The sequence below is a fragment of the Microcebus murinus genome, chromosome 10, assembly GCF_040939455.1.
Source record: "Microcebus murinus isolate Inina chromosome 10, M.murinus_Inina_mat1.0, whole genome shotgun sequence".
NCBI classification, from domain to species: domain Eukaryota; kingdom Metazoa; phylum Chordata; class Mammalia; order Primates; family Cheirogaleidae; genus Microcebus; species Microcebus murinus.
In genome coordinates, this window is record NC_134113.1 from 55,565,014 (window position 1) to 55,581,412 (window position 16,399).

General features: G+C 40.1%; 1 protein-coding gene across 4 annotated transcripts in view; it reads right to left on the minus strand.

Moving 5' to 3' along the window:
* LOC105870047 (natural resistance-associated macrophage protein 2) overlaps positions 1–16,344 on the minus strand; it is a 59,635-nt gene extending 43,291 nt beyond the window's left edge. For 2 of the 4 annotated variants that reach the window (XR_012921440.1, XM_012762348.3), the window contains exons 1-5: positions 15,858–16,172; positions 3,800–3,871; positions 1,791–1,939; positions 1,136–1,261; positions 637–756 (exon numbers count right to left, since the gene is read on the minus strand). Coding sequence is in view for 3 of the 4 variants with exons in the window: in XM_012762348.3 (XP_012617802.3) it covers positions 637–756; positions 1,136–1,261; positions 1,791–1,939; positions 3,800–3,871; positions 15,858–15,879 (489 nt within the window). In the remaining variant the exon portion in view is untranslated. Of the gene's footprint in view, positions 1–636; positions 757–1,135; positions 1,262–1,790; positions 1,940–3,799; positions 3,872–14,128; positions 15,836–15,857; positions 16,173–16,259 lie in introns of those variants that run through there. The other 2 variants (XM_020287452.2, XM_020287454.2) reach the window with 2 other exon arrangements.
* Positions 16,345–16,399: the final 55 nt, after the last annotated feature.

Sequence of the window (16,399 nt, forward strand, 5' to 3'; positions counted from 1 at the left end):
GAGGCAAACCAGTATCTTATATAAAGAGGAATCTCGGTTAAAAATGTCGTCCAGATGTAGGGTTCACCTTACTTACGTGACAGTAAGAAAGGCCCATAATGTCCAGAACGAAGCTGTAGAGGATAGTGAAACCCCCAGGGTGAGGATAAATTAAAAACTAATTATTAGCAAATCTAAAGATCCTGCCACATACACTTTGTAAGAAAAGGGAAAAAATTTACCTTTTTTAAAGTGATGGCAAAGCCAACAAAAAAGAAAAGACACATATATAATGTAAACTGATGAAGCAACATAGAGGTATGAATAAAAGTTCTTAGAAAGAGTACCCCCTTCCCCCATGGGCTGGGCACTGCTAGATGCCAGGAGGTAGAAGCAATGGTAAATATTTACTCAAACAGAATTTTTCTAAGGAAACATTCTGGGGAAAAAGTGAATCTCAAGTTTGATTTTCAAGAAGGGAAAAAGCATAGCTTGGCAGCAAGAGGGATTATAGAATTTCCCTTGGTTCTCCCATTCTTCAAGGCCACTGGCCCCCAGTCCTCTACTGTCTCAGTATATAGTGGGGCCAGCACATGTGCCAGACACATACATCCCTATGATATGGGTGAGAGACAGACAGGACAGTACATTGCTCACCTTGGGATACTGACGGTGACACACTTCAGCAAGATGCAGCCCAGTGACCACTCCCAGTCTAGCTGCGAGCCGCTGGAGCAGCAGCCCCACGATGGTGGCCAACAGCAGTACCCAGAGCAACTAAGAAGAACAAAATCACCCCATTACACTCTATTAGACACCTAGGTTTTTTTGTTTGTTTGTTTATTTGGCCACATGAATGGGAAACATTATATTGAGGGAAAAGCCCAAGTCAGGAATCAAATGGCCTGAGTTCTATATCAGGTTTTGCACATGACCTCCTAGGTCACCGTGTACGTTCTGAGCTTCGGTTTCTCCCATTTGCAGTTTTTCTTTTGTTCAAGGAAACTATGTGGGTAAAAGACCAGATGGAAAGTACTTTACACATAAATATCACAGCCAATGAAGTGTCTACATGTAGCCCCTGAGGTGACTATCCAACATGGATGTACGAGTACATTGTGTGTTTATAAGGACGGGGGTAGGACTAGATGTTCACCTTAAATCCAGCCACTGCTCCAGACTGCAAATCAGATTCAATGTTTCCTGGATCCAAGTAAGCAATGCTCATAAGAAAGCCTGGTCCCGTGAAAGCCCAGAGTTTACGAAAGCTAAAACAAGAGTACTAAATGAAAAAGGAAAAGAGATGAAACTAAATATCATTTCCAAACTGATGATCTGATTTACCTGTTATCACATATGAAGCAACAACATCAGCTTTACAAGATCAAAAGATTTAGCATATTGGATGTTGTGTGTGCCCACGTTTCACTTCCATCTTATGTACTTTTTATTGATAAGCTGGCCACTTCTCTGTCCAAGTCAGAGCCAGTCCCTTACCTGCTCTTTCCATCAGCCTCTCATTCTAAAACCACAGTAACAATATCAGTAGCTCTGTGCCCAACCACTTCCCAAAGAAGATCATAATAAAAAAGAAACACAAAATTCATATTTTCCTGATCAAAAAATGCTCACTAGTGCCACCTAGCAACTATTTTCAAGGCCTTCAATTTCCTTAACAGTTTCTATTTTAATTACAAGAGAATGTCTGCCAAAATTGGACATGAGGCTATGAAGTTTCAATCATCCAGCAGATCTTTCACTCATAGGCTTTCCCAAATAATAGCGTTCCCCACTAAGGACCGTTTACTAACCTCCTCCTCAGGAATGGTGATCTTCTCATTAAAGTAGGTGGCAAAGGGCTCCTCTGAGTGTTCAGTGGACTGTGGAAGAGAGGAGTTACTGTAGGCAGGGTTCAAGGCACCAAGACTGGCAGTGTCCCCATGATCTCCAGAAGCATTCTCTAAATAAAATATTTGAGAACAAATTGATAAGAATGAACAAAATATACTAGCAACTCATCTTTAATATACTGAAATTAAATATTTTAATACCTAAATGCATAAGAGACCAATGTGACCCTAACTCCATCTCTTATTGTTTTGATTTTCTGTTTTGAGACAGGATCTCACTTTGTCTCCCAAGATAGAGTGTAATGGCATCATCATAGCTCACTGCAACCTCAAACTCCTAGGTTCAAGTAATCTTCCTGCCTCAGCCTCCCAAGTAGCTGGGACTACAGGCATGCGCCACCATGCCCAGCTAATTTAAAATAAATTGTTTCTGTAGAGAAAGGGTCTTGTTATGTTCCTAAGGTTGGTCGCAAACTCCTGGCCTCAAGCGATCCTCCCACCTTGGCCTACCAAAGTGCTAGGAATACAGGCATTATCCACTGTACCCAGCCTTATCTATATGTTTAAATATATTTTTGAATAGGTAATATATTCATATGTCAAAAATTACAAAAAAGCCTACATTAAAAAAGTTCCCTCTCACCCCTCTCCTCTAGTCACTCAGCTCTACATCAGTTTTAACACTAATTTCACATTGGTTTTCCTACTTCCTCACTTGTATTCTAACTTGGTAATTTGTAGAACCATTTCATTTTCCTCTAAAAATACTGATACCTAGAGCTCAAAATATAACATTTCCAGGCCAGCCCCACTGATAACCTAAAATCCTAACTTTTAAAAGAACTATGTCCATGCAGAGCAATGCATGCTCCACCCCCATTATTTAGTAGAACTTACTCAGAGAATCATCCCGAGACATTATACCTCTGTCAGATTTCTCAAACAATGTGGAAGTTGCAAAACCCTGCCACAGTTCAGGCTAAAATCTGAAGCTGCAGGGAAACCACCCAGCAGGAACTCCTTGCACCCTGACTAAGGCTTGCAATGAAGTGCTGCTAGTCACGGGGTGCCAGCACCCTTGTGATACCGGGGCTCATCTCAGACTGACATCATTGTTTCCCCAAGTTCTACATTTGCTGCTAATCTTAAATGCAGGGAGGGGGAAGGTCTCGGAGAAGAGGGATAATCCACCAGAAATATATAAAGCCCAGTTTGGGTCATGGGGTGCCAGTACCCTTGTGATACCGAGGCTCATCTGGGTGTTGCCCCAAGTTCTGCATTTGCAGCTAAACTTAAATGCAGGGAAGGGGAAGGTCTGGGAGAAGAGGGACAATCCACCAGAAATATATAAAGCTCAGTTTGCTGCAGCCATCAAATGGCTATTTTGAATCACAATGTTCTAATCTCTGTATTTCTACTAAATCCTTATAACCTCCGATTAGAAAAGCAAGGGCTTTCTTTCTATAGGGAACAGACCCACATCACCGTCATTAAGTGGCCCTGAATTGATGAGGAAAGTTACAGAAAAGGAATAGAAATTCCTAAGGGGAAGCTCAGATTTAGGAAGAAATAGTCAAAACCCTCAAGAAGCTCCTGTCAAAGGCAGGTGTAACGCACTTGCTCGGTATTTTACTGTTCCATACACACCTGAAACATCAGAAAGTGCCACCAGCAGCCAAAGCACTCCAGAGGTTATCACGCCAGGTCTGGGAAGACTACTGCCTTTGCAAGATTACTTCTATAGAAGCCAACCTTGTAGCTAATCTTAGCTGAACTCAGAATTGGAAATAAAGGATGAAGGCAGGTCTTGTGGTTACAAATCCATTCTCATTTACAATCTAAATCACCAGACAATGAGTGCTGAATGGAGTTATTGGAAAAGATGATGAGAGGGAAAATACGGTACATTTCTGATTCTGACATAAGTCTAATTCCAAATAAAAATTAGACAACACAAAGCTGTAAATTACCATCTGACATCTTCTGTTCAGGACCCAACACCATGGTGGATACCTGAGTGCCCGAGTTTTTCGAATAGGATTCTGGAAAGGAGAAAAGGGAGGGAGAATTAGCAAGAACATACTAACAAGTTCAGAACCAGCATTTTGTTACTCTGTATGACTGAGTATGTGAAAAGAATAATTTTTACTATGTGAAAAGAATAATTTTTCTACTGAATTGATAACCTTGAAAATATTTATAGTTTTCAGAATATGATTACAGAGATATTTAACAAAAACAGAAAAGTCTTAGTCACATTTTTGCTGCCAAGATTTCAAATCCAAATTGAAGCAAAAGTATTGTAGTGGGACAGGCAAATACTTTTTAATAAGCGTCCACACAGAGGCTGCTAGGCAATTACCCATCTCTGCCTTTGCCTCCAGATTACCCCAACTGTCTGAAATAAGACTGTCTTCCCCCAATTTTACCAGTTTTTAAGGACAGAGATCTATAACTGTCTTTGCTATAGCAACTTAAGCCTGTGGATCAACCTCCTGGAATGAGTGGGGGAAAACACCATACCAGCATAATAGTAGTGGAGGACCACTATTTCGCAGCCTCAAATTTTCCTAAGGAAAGACTCATCATCTACAATGTTCCAGGCCTCATTCTCCAACCCTCTGACAAGCAGGAAAAGAAACTAATCACCCATGGCCCAGCCTCTCCTGGGATCCCAAGGGGAGCCAAAGCACCAGCATGATTACGCTTGTGGGATGCCAGTACTTCTCTAGGTCCTAGAACAAGTAACTTGCAGGTGGGTGGGGATGGGGATGGGGGCGGTGGGGTTTTCAGATGTCCAGCGTCTGCTAAGTTTAATTGAGGGGAGGGAGAGTTATTAGCAAGCCCATTTAGCCACAGATTTATGGCATATTCTCCAGTCAGCCTCACCAATAAGGCTGATTTTTAACATTTGTAAGTACTTATTATAGAATCTACTTATCAGTTTATTCCAAATTTACAAGAGGAAGGAGAAGGTAGTGTTTATTGATGTCCTCCCACCCATTAAATCCCAATAACTACCCTACTGAAAAAGTGATGATGCCTCTTTTAACCACCTTTTCCTGCTTAAATCTAGTCTTTTTTCCACACTTGTCCCTTATGTTGCTCCTATCTGATCAACCCCTACTTTCTTTTTTAGGTAAATCTCTCTTTCTAACAACATATTCTATACCTATCTTACAGAATTACAGAATTCAGATCTGAAAGAAGTTTTTAGGTTTATACCTGTCTTGTGACATATAAAATATACTACCACCTCCTAATTTGGAAAACACAATCTTTTCTCTCTAGAGTCACTAATGGCAAGTATCATATTACAATGGACAACTAGCCAAGTCACATTTTAAGCCACCAGATGGCTAAACACCAGACTCCAATAACACAAGCTAAACCCAACCCTTCTTGAGCCATTTACAAAAGCACCTCACTCAATGGGATGTATATGTCTGACCACTCAGAGTACCAGCACTCCATGAATTGCAATCATAGCACAGCCCCTTTGCATCCCCCAGGGCCTTCTTACTTTTGTTTCACATATAATTCTAATATGCCAGGTTATCAAGTTATTTTAACCTACAATAAATTAGAAACCACAAATCAGCTCTGGGACCTTAGAGAAAATAATATTTCAGGACCCTCTAAATTTATTATGCAAAGGGGTAAGTTAAGCCTGGGAAACCAAGTCACGTAGCATGTTTGTAACTCTGTTTATACTTTAACTCTCTTCCGCATTGTTCTTCTTCTGTAAATGACTAGGAGAGACCAGAGACCAGACCTTCCCACCTCCTAATCACTTATCTTCACTAGAGATTAACTGCCTCCTTTATTGTCCTGTACCTAACTCAAAAGTGATGGTGCCCAAGACCCCATATTTACATTTCAGTGTGGAATGTTAAATATACATTTCTCCACAGAATAAGATCACCTCAACTACTCAGATCATTTAAACTATGCATTAAGCCTTAAACTAAGGCCAGGCACCGTGGCTCATTCCTGTAATCCTAGCACTCTGAGAGGCCAAGTCAAGAAGATCGTTTGAGGTCAGGAGTTAGAGACCAGCCTGAGCAAGTCAGACCCTGTCTCTACTAAAAATAGAAAAAGTTAGCTGGGCATGGTGGGATGTGCCTGTAATCCCAGCTACTCAGGAGGCTGAGGCAGAAGAATCAGTGGAGCCCAAAGAGTTTGAGGTTACTCTGAGCTAGACTGACACCAGGGCACTCTAGCACACGTGACAGAGCAAGACTCAGTCACACAAAAAAAACCAAAAAACCGGCCGGGCGCGGTGGCTCACGCCTGTAATCCTAGCTCTCTGGGAGGCCGAGGCGGGCGGATTGCTCGAGGTCAGGAGTTTGAAACTAGCCTGAGCAAGAGCGAGACCCCGTCTCTACTATAAATAGAAAGAAATTAATTGGCCAACTAATATATATACAAAAAATTAGCCGGGCATGGTGGTGCATGCCTGTAGTCCCAGCTACTTGGGAGGCTGAGGCAGGAGGATCACTTGAGCCCAGGAGTTTGAGGTTGCTGTGAGCTAGGCTGACGCCACGGCACTCACTCTAGCCTGGGCAACAAAGCGAGACTCTGTCTAAAAAAAAAAAAAAAAAAAAAAAAAAAACCAAACAATCTCACATTAAAATGCTTAAATTCTGTTAAACTTCTCTATCTTTGTCTATATAAGTGATCCCAAAATTCTATACTTCGGAACACTGATATCCATTCTTTGGAATCTGTGCTTCCAGGACAGCCCATCCTCAAACTTTGCACTTGAATATACTGTAACTACATTCTGTCCCTTTGATTATTTTACGCTGATGGTACTGTGGCTCTTACAGGAAGAGAAACTTGGCACACTGAGGAATCAGAAGAACTCAAGAAGCTAATTAATTAGTCTTGGGCTATTTGGTATGAGGCAAAGAGCCCTTCCTTATACTTCAATCAGTTCTGAGAACATTATTACTACAATAACTCAAGTTCTCATTTGTGGCCCTGATCACCATGAACTACTTGAATTGGATTGCTTTGGTAATGATGGTTGATATCCTGTTTAAGAAGTCACAAAAATGTGTAACACATTTGAGGAAGATTTCTGTCCAAAATAGGCTTTTTTGAAGTTATATTTTAAAAGCTAACAATTAAGATAGTAATGTGTTTTTCCCCAAGACTGTAGGCTGCAAATCATTTTAGACAAAACTGTTGCATGATAAAATTTTAAATATTTGTGGTATCCTAAGTGATCATTCCTATACAAAGTACACACAGAGCCAATCAAATACAATGTAAACTTTGGTCTTATCTCTGAAATCTCAAGAACGAATTATTCTAAGAAAGTGAATTCCAGATTCCAACCTTCTCATCAAAGTTTTTTATCAACAAACTATAAACTCCATTGTTTGTAGTGTCTACAGAATGTAAGTAGGGCAGGGAATAGAAAGAATCAGTTATGCTTGATATGGTGCACAGTATTTAAGTTTTCATTAAAATTTATGACCCATATGGAAGCAGTAAGTTAATATGAAGACAGTTTTGCTCTGTAGGACTGTACCACCACGTTGTTTCAGTCATTTAATTATAGTAAGCAGGCCGGGCGCTGTGGCTCACGCCTGTAATCCTAGCTCTTGGGAGGCCGAGGCGGGTGGATTGCTCAAGGTCAGGAGTTCAAAACCAGCCTGAGCAAGAGTGAGACCCCGTCTCTACTATAAATACAAAGAAATTAATTGGCCAACTGATATATATATAAAAAATTAGCCGGGCATGGTGGCGCATGCCTGTAGTCCCAGCTACCCGGGAGGCTGAGGCAGAAGGATCACTCGAGCCCAGGAGTTTGAGGTTGCTGTGAGCTAGGCTGACGCCACGGCACTCACTCTAGCCTGGGCAACAAAGTGAGACTCTGTCTCAAAAAAAAAAAAAAAAAAAAAAAAAATTATAGTAAGCAAACAAAACAGAGTTAGGACACAAGCAACCAGAAACAACCCAGAAATACTTTGATAATTATGATACTGCTTTGATATTCTAGCTCACCCCCAACCATAAAGTGTCACCTTCTCTTAAACCCAATAAGTTTCCTCCTATCAAACAGTAATCAACAACAACAAAAACGGCATTCATGGTTAAATGTAATATCACTATTTTATCCCATTCCGTATCAAAAGCTCTAAGACTGTTTTACAAGATAAAAATGCTAATGTTATTTTCTGTCTAAAATTTGAAAAGTCTATATATCCTTTGATGCAGCAATTCTACTAAGAATATATTCTTTAAAAAAAAACAAACTCTCACACAAGAAAATGTGTACAAGGATATGTCCCACAGCATTGTTTGTAGTATCAAAAGACTAGAAATAACCACTAGTAGCGGACTGGTTGAATAAACTGTACACGTTCATTGGACAGAACACCATGGAGCCATGCAGATCTATATGTACTGACAAGAAACTCTTCCAGAGAGAGAGATTGAACATAGACATATACAGACTATCTCCAAAGGACACACCAAAAACGGGTAATAACAGCTGTCCCTAAGAAAAGGAAGGAGTGGGGGAGCACAAACAAGATTATGTGAAAGGAAAACCTCTCACTGAATATACACTATATCCCTTTTGCACTTATAAATGTTTTACCATGTACAAGTATTGTTTTTTAAAAAATTGAAAGGTCACATGGATTCACTCAGCTTCTCCAGGAACACTTTAGGGGTGGTCAGCTGACTTCTGATAATGCTTCTGCAATGGATAATCAGAGATCTGCAGCTGTCTAGTTGGTAGGCATTTATTGCCTTAAGCTTAACTTACTATTAGTTTATCTTAGTGCCCAAATAGCCATATGCTCTAAAATTATGATTTGGCAATTTCACCTGAAAGCAAAGAATTAGAAACCCCCCTCTCAGCGGAGCATTTCCTGACTCCATATTTTGGGTTAAGTGGCCCTCCTCCATGTTTCCATGTTCCCCTAAGGCACCCACTGCTTACTACTGTCATTACTCTTACCACAGTGTCTTGAAATCATCTATTCCCTTGTACTATTCTTGCAACTTTTCTGCAAGTTTGAAATTACATGGTAATTAAATTACCCCCAAAATATATAGTAGCTATAATAAATTCTAACATGTAAGGCCAGGCGTGGTGGCTCACGCCTTTAATCCTAGCACTCTGGGAGGCTGAAGCAGGTGGATCCTTTGAGCTCAGGAGTTTGAAACCCACCGGAGCAAGAGTGAGACCCCATCTCTACTAAAAAAATAGAAAGAAATTAGCCAGACAACTAAAAATATACATATAAAAAATTAGCCGGGCATGGTGACACATGCCTGTAGTCCCAGCCACTTGGGAGGCTGAGGCAGGAGGATGGCTTGAGCCCGGAGTCTGAGGTTACTGTAAGCTAGGCTGATGCCACGGCACTCTAGCCCGGGCAACAGAGTGAGACTGTCTCAAAAAAACAAAAACAAAAATTCTAACAATTGAAACAGATGCTTGGTATGTTAAAAAAAAAAAAAAAAAAAAATTCTAACATCTAATTAACAATAATTCTGTCCTCTTAGCCTTTACAAGAACTCTGGTAGGACAATTTAGATAATCCAAAGCTATTTTAAAAACTGCCCCAAAGAAAGTTTGAAATACTGGACATTAAAACATATACAACTTTAAATTTTTTCTCCCTATGGTTAAAGAAAAAGTTTGAGTTTGAAATAATCTGTTTCCTTATAAAATTCCCCTATAGAGAGCAAAGGTAAAAATCATTTCATTGGTTTTACAGATAAAAAGCTTTCCCTAAAACTAATTGTAAGCTCTAGAAAGAAATGTTTTTGAACAGTCCTCTCCCCATTTTGTTCCTCACCTGCGCTATCTTGATAAAATCAATGACAGCATTAAATAGGAATAGAACGTCCATAGAGGCAACTGGAAAAGTGTTTGCATGGAAGTAACAGATTAAATAAATATCAGCAGGAATGGTTAAAGTTAAATGGCAAAGATACCTCTTTCTCTTGATGCTTTCCTCAGACATTATTCAGTGCCAGAGACAAACTGGTGGCAAAGTAGGAACTGCCAAGTACACAGATCAAGGCTTTAAAAAGTGATACCCAAGTGTTTATTACAGAATAACAAGGAAATGTGAATTTTCTTTTAAATTCCATTCTTTTATTATTCCATTTGTCCTGAAAAAAATGTAAAGATTTCCAGATCCTTCTAAAATTCTCTTTTCCCTAAAGGTCTACTTCAAGGCTAAAGTACTTGATAGTCCTACCAAACCATTACTGTCCTATTAATCTAACACTTGTGTTGTACCAGATCTTCTTCATGAAGGTGAGCTGCTGTCATTTTGATGACCAGGAGTCAAGAAAACTTTCTGAAATACTCAAGTGGTTCATATACAGCGAATTATTTTCTGAACCCTATGTATTTTAATAAAGAAAGTTACCACTTTTTTTTTAATCAGAGATTATTATTTCCTCTGTGTTTCCATTTTAGATCAGGAAGAACCATCATTTTTCAAGTCTTTCTATCAAGGATATCCATCCAATTAGTCCCAAAACTCAATCTGCTCCCATTGGCGGGGAGATGAAAGAAACAGCTTAGAAAAGCCATATGAATTTCCAAGTTATTCTTCAGGATGTGAATTTTGAAGTTATTTTTTAAATTAGGATAAGTTTATCCTATTTTTCTCTTCTTAAAATGAATTTGATATAAAATAAATAGGAAAAAATCAGGTTGAAGACTCTGATTATCTTTCTTCATGATAGAAAAAACAAAATGAAAGTGCCTATGTTAAGTGTCAGTTTACGAAAAAGGCCTCGAAACTCTAATCTTCTCTACCTAAGTGGGTAATATTAGAACGTCTTCAACCGAAACCCAAACAAACACTCCCAGTTCACAAAGTATAAACAGTGCTGCTACTATATAATGGGCTTAACATGAATCAGAGGAGTCCCCCACACCCCTTCACCCACCTCCCATCCATCCCCTTTTACCCCCCTGACCCCCCCAACCCAAGCACAATGACCACTGACATACAGTCAGCCCTCCACATCTGTGGGTTCTGCATCTGTGGATTCAAACAACCACGGACTGAAAATACTTGGGAAGAAAATAGATGGTTGTGTCTGTACTGAACACGCACAGATCCTTTTTTCCTGTTATTCCCTAAACAATACAGAACAATAATCATTTACATAGCATTTACATTATATTAAGTATTGTAAATAATCTAGAGATGATTTGAAGTATACAGGAGGATGTGCATAGGTTATATACTGATACTATGCCATTTTATATGAGAGACTTGAGCATCCCAGGATTTTGGTATGGAGAGGGGGGAAGGTCCTGAAACCAAACCCCCACAGATACCAAGGGGAACCATACTAGTTTAGCCTGTTCTTTGTTTTACCAACTTTGCAACCCACAGTAATAATCTCAAAATTAGATACATCCTACTTACCCTACCAGAGAACCACAATTTCAACTCAATACCAAATTTGCTGTTTTCACCTGAGTTGGACTTTTGAGTCTGTTTTCTAGTTGAAAGAAAAACTTAGCATTGAGATCATCTAAAGATAAGCAAAGAAGAAAAAGAAAAACTGTTAAGAAGCAAGAAGAGGAGAGAACTGTCCTGAGGAAGAGTACAGCTTACAGCTGATAATGAAACCAGCTGCCTGGGTGTCAAAAATGATAACAGTTGGGAGAAATGTGACCAGGGCTGTAAAAAAGCACTGATCTTTTAAACAAAAATATCATTCATCAACCATAGACTTCTGAATTAGAAGCATCTGGTATCCACTAAATACAACTCTCAACTTTGTCTGCTCAGGGTTCTTGAGGCTTTATCAGTTTTCAAACCTTCCTGACTACTCATATGTTAGGGTCACTAACATCTTCCTTCCAGCGACTATAGCTTGGGTCTTTGTACCGTCCAGCTCTCACGGAGTGAGCTTCCACTGAAATTCCTCCTAACCAGAAGTTTACAGCAGTGCATTTCCCTGTGGGGGTCCAATCTGGTTTCTTGTCCTGACACTGCTACCCTGGAACACAATCCGAAACTGTCAACAATTTCAAAGACCACTCTCTACTGGAATGAGAAAATCCCTTCAGGCTTAAGCAAGAGCAAGACCCTATCTCTACAAAAAATAGAAAAAGTGGCTGGGCATGGTGGTATGCACCTGTATTCCCAGCTCCTTCGGAACCTGAGGCAGGAAGATCACTTTCAAGGATACCTTGAGCTATAATGAAGCCACTGCATTCCAGCCTAGGAAACAGAGCATGATCCTGTCTCAAAAAAAAGAAAGAAAAAAGAAAATCACCAATAATCCAGTCTATACGTACTTCTGGCCTCAGAAAATATGTTTTGCCCTCATACTTGCTTAATAAAAAGCTTTCCTCTAGCAAATATGAAGCACGATTATCATTCAATTATATTCAACTCATTTTTTCTAATGACACTGGCCCCCACATGTAGAGTAACTTTAAGTACATATTTTCCTCAGTTTCTTTTCTTAAAGCAAAGAAAGATTATACATAGACGGATAATACATACTATAAGATGCTCCACCCTTGTAAAAGCCTCCTTCTGCTCTTTGGAACCTGTTAAAATCTGAATTAATTTGTAGCCTTTTCCTTTTGTTACCTAGTTTTAACAGACACCAGATTATTAGAGATGAGACCCAAATAAACAAAAAACACATACAAAATGACCTGCCAACAATAGTATGAAAACAAGACTGAGAACCCTAATTTCCCTGCCTATGTCTTTACTGGAAACTTTGGTCCTTACACTAGAAAATATAAATTACTGACCTTAAATTGAAAATGAAAAGGGAGTTACACAATAAATATATTTTTGTCATACCTGGCCAATTGTTTTATATTCCATTCTGATTTCATTAAAATATACTTCATATTACATATGGCAAAAGAGAGGCATTCTGTCTCAAAAACAAAACAAAACAAAAAAGCAGCTTTTTTGGTAACAGGAAGAATGATTATCATTAGATTATATGCAACCCATTTATTCTAATGACAGATATTGGCTCCCAAGTATAGATTCACTTTAAGTACATATTTTCCTTAGTTTCTTTTTTCAAACCAAAGAAAGATAATATGTAGACAAGTAACACATACTACAAGATACGATTCTTCATCCTTGTACAAGCCTCCTTCTGCTCTTTAGAACCTTCTAAAATTTTAATAATTAACTTGTAGCCTTCTTCTTTTGTTATCTAGTTTTAATAGACACCAGATTATTAGAAATGAGACCCAAACAAAAAAATCCATACAAAATGACCTGCCAGCAATAGTACAAGAACAAGACTGAGAATCCTAATTTCCCTACCTATGCCTTAATGGAAACTTTGATCCTTACACTAGAAAATATAAATTACTCTGACTTTATATTGAAAATGGAAGAGGAGTTATGCATAAATGTATTTTTGTCATTCCTGGCCAATTGTTTTATATGCCATTATGATTTCATTAAAATATACTTTATAATACATATATGTTGATTCATTTTATCCAGAATGTTCCTGATGATACCTGGAGAGCTCTTCTTTATGTTTCCAGAGGCCAATTAATATTTTTTGTTTTGAAGATGGGGAAAACTCCTGACCTTAAGCGATCCTCCCATGCAAGTAGCTGGGACTATAGGTGTGAGCCACTCTGTCTGACCATGGTATACATCTTCTAACTCCTTATATTCTGCCCATTCATATGCCCCTGTCTTCTTTTCCAAAATATCTTATTCAAATCACAGAGACCCAGACACAATAATGATGACATTATTAAGGCAGCAGCCTTCCCTTTCTGCCTCAAACACACTCAACACTTTAAAGGTGTCATTCCCTAGTCTCTTACTCAAGCACAGATTTCAAACTACTGTCCTTCATTCTCACCAAGCCAACATCCAACTTTTAACCCTAAAGAGGGATTAAACTGTCTTATTCCAAAACTAAATAACTAAACTTATGCCATCTGCACTTTAGCCAAATCTGGCCAGCATGCTGCTACAGTAAGTAAGCAGTGTTCTTTTTCATAAACTCAATGTTTCTCATTTTGTGATTAGTTCTTTTATATATATAATTTTTTTTCCAGCATATTATGGGGGTACAAATGTTAAGGTTACATATATTGCCCTTGTCCCCCCCCCCCATGATTAGTTCTTAATCATGCTAAGTATACAAATAGCAGTTTCCTTGAAGGGGAGAATTAGAAGACAAAACAGTCTACCACTGTGGTCTCCCAGATAGCACCAAGAGAACATGAAAGGGATTTTTAAGCCCACAGAAAGGGCATAAATCTGTCAGCAGACACTTGTATTTACCTGCATGGTGAGGAGGCAGAAAATAAAGATGTCTTTGATTCAACAGCACCCACCCAAACTCTTTAGCACTGAAAGTCCAACAGAAAAGATCTTACTTTGCAGTTTCCATTCTCTAAACTTCAGTGAGTCAAAACTGAACCAAAGCTACTAAGTAGCTCTGTAGAGGAATCCAAGGACCACTGCTGATTTCCTAATAGTAAAGTAAGATTAGCTTTACACGAACCTTCCCCAATCCTTAACAAGAAGTGCTGCCAGGCTACCCAGAAATTCCCCTTCTGAGTCCCACAGCCTTTCCGGAAACATGAGAAACCGAGTATGCTGCAATCATGGCCTTTTGGGATTGGGTCCAAAAGAAACTGCCCAGGCCAAGCAAGACTGTAAATGAAATAATGTCCAGTAAAAAAATAAACAGCCAAAGTTCTCAGGTTTCAGTTAGCCAACACAGTTATCACAGTAAATGACTTAGTACAATGATAATTTCCAACCTTATTTAATAAAACAAACACCCGGCAGAAAAAGCCTCTAGTCACATGTAAATTACACCATATACCCTCAGATCAAAGGTAATGATGTGGATGGAAAGCACAGCCTAAGGTAGGCTTCCTCAAACTACGGATGCGGGCCACATGCAGGTGTTTTTTGCCTGTTTGGTTTTTTACTTCAAAATAAGATATGTGCAATGTGCATAGGAATTTGTTCATAGTTTTTTTTAAACTATAGTCTGGCCCTCCAACGGTCTGAGGGACAGTGAACTGGCCTCCTGTTTAAAAAGTTTGAGGACCACTGGCCTAAGGGTTCACTGGCAATAGGGCATGGGATTCTAAGTAAAGAATAAATAATAAGGTCAGAATTCTTTAGTTTAGAAACTTTAACGGGAAAGAAGGCACATGTAATAATAATAACAAAAACTCCTACATGCCAAGAACTGTTCTAAAAACTTTATGTCTTAATACTCACCAACAACCCTATAAGATGGACATTATCAATCCCCATTCTAAGTATGTGTAACGAAAGAACAAAGAATAACTAACTAACTTGTAAGGAACTCGCTCAAAGGTTGACACAGCCAAGAAGTGATGCAAACCAGTCATGCTTCAGACTCCACAGAAGTCAAGGGAAACACAGCTTCCCCTGTCTTCACCAACATTCACTAAAATTATGCCAGCAAAAGTTTCCAGAAGCCTATCTCCCCTGTGAGCTCTCCTTCCATATATTTTTCGCTTTCGCTTTCCACTTCAGAGAGATGTCACATGCCTTTAACTTCATAATACCCCTTTGAAAGCATGGACAACATGAGAATATCTTCATTTTATACACAGGAAACTCAAGCACAAATTCCTCAACCTCTCCCATAATGAAAAGCTCTTTGAAATAGTCTGATACATGAAGTCGGGAATTTGGAGGAAGCCAAAAGGAAAAAAGAATGCAAAGGCATAATATCAAAAAGCAAAACTTTAAAAGGGACATCTCACTACTAACAGCTAGAGAGACATCCAAGGCCACTGATGTGTAATATGCCCCTACAGAAATACCCTTCTCCTGGAGCCTGGAATTCAGAGGGAGCCTGAGAGCTGCACAAACAGCACTAAAACCAATCTACACACAACTACTTAGCAGCCTGCCCAGGCCCTTCACACGGAAGGCCATCTATGCGTGTCTGCTGGACTAAAACGAGTGTTTTAGTTTAAATACGGCGGTGAGAGGTCCCAGGGAACAAACTGTGACCCACCGCTCCACTGATAAGGAGGCATCGAGAGACCTCTTCCGCGCAGTTGACGAGAGTCAGCCCACTCTGGATCGCGGGTCCCGGCGCGCCATCACGTCCAGCGCTCCAGTTGGGCCATTTGGCCTAGGCCGCAGCGACCAGAGGCGTTTGCTCCTCACACCCCAGCTCCCAGCGACCTCCTCTCGCACTTCCTTCAAATAATCTGGTTCCATCAGTTCCCAGGACCCAGCACCACACGTCTCAGGCCCTCGCTGCCCAAACCTCGCCCTGAAGCCCTGCACGGAGCCCCCTGCCCCACACCAGCCCCAGAACGCATCCCAGGCCAGGCATCAAGCCACCCTGCGCCCCTCCCCGCCTGCAGTGAGAGAGCGAGTGCCGTGACCCCTGACCTTGCCTACCCCTTACCTTAACAACTCCGCAACCACCTGACACGCTGACCCTGCGCCGGCGACTCCATAACACCACAGCCTGCGCCAAGCTGGCCAACCCCCTGCCCTCCCTGCGATTGGCCGATAGGACGGCAGCCACACATTCCTACTGGGTAG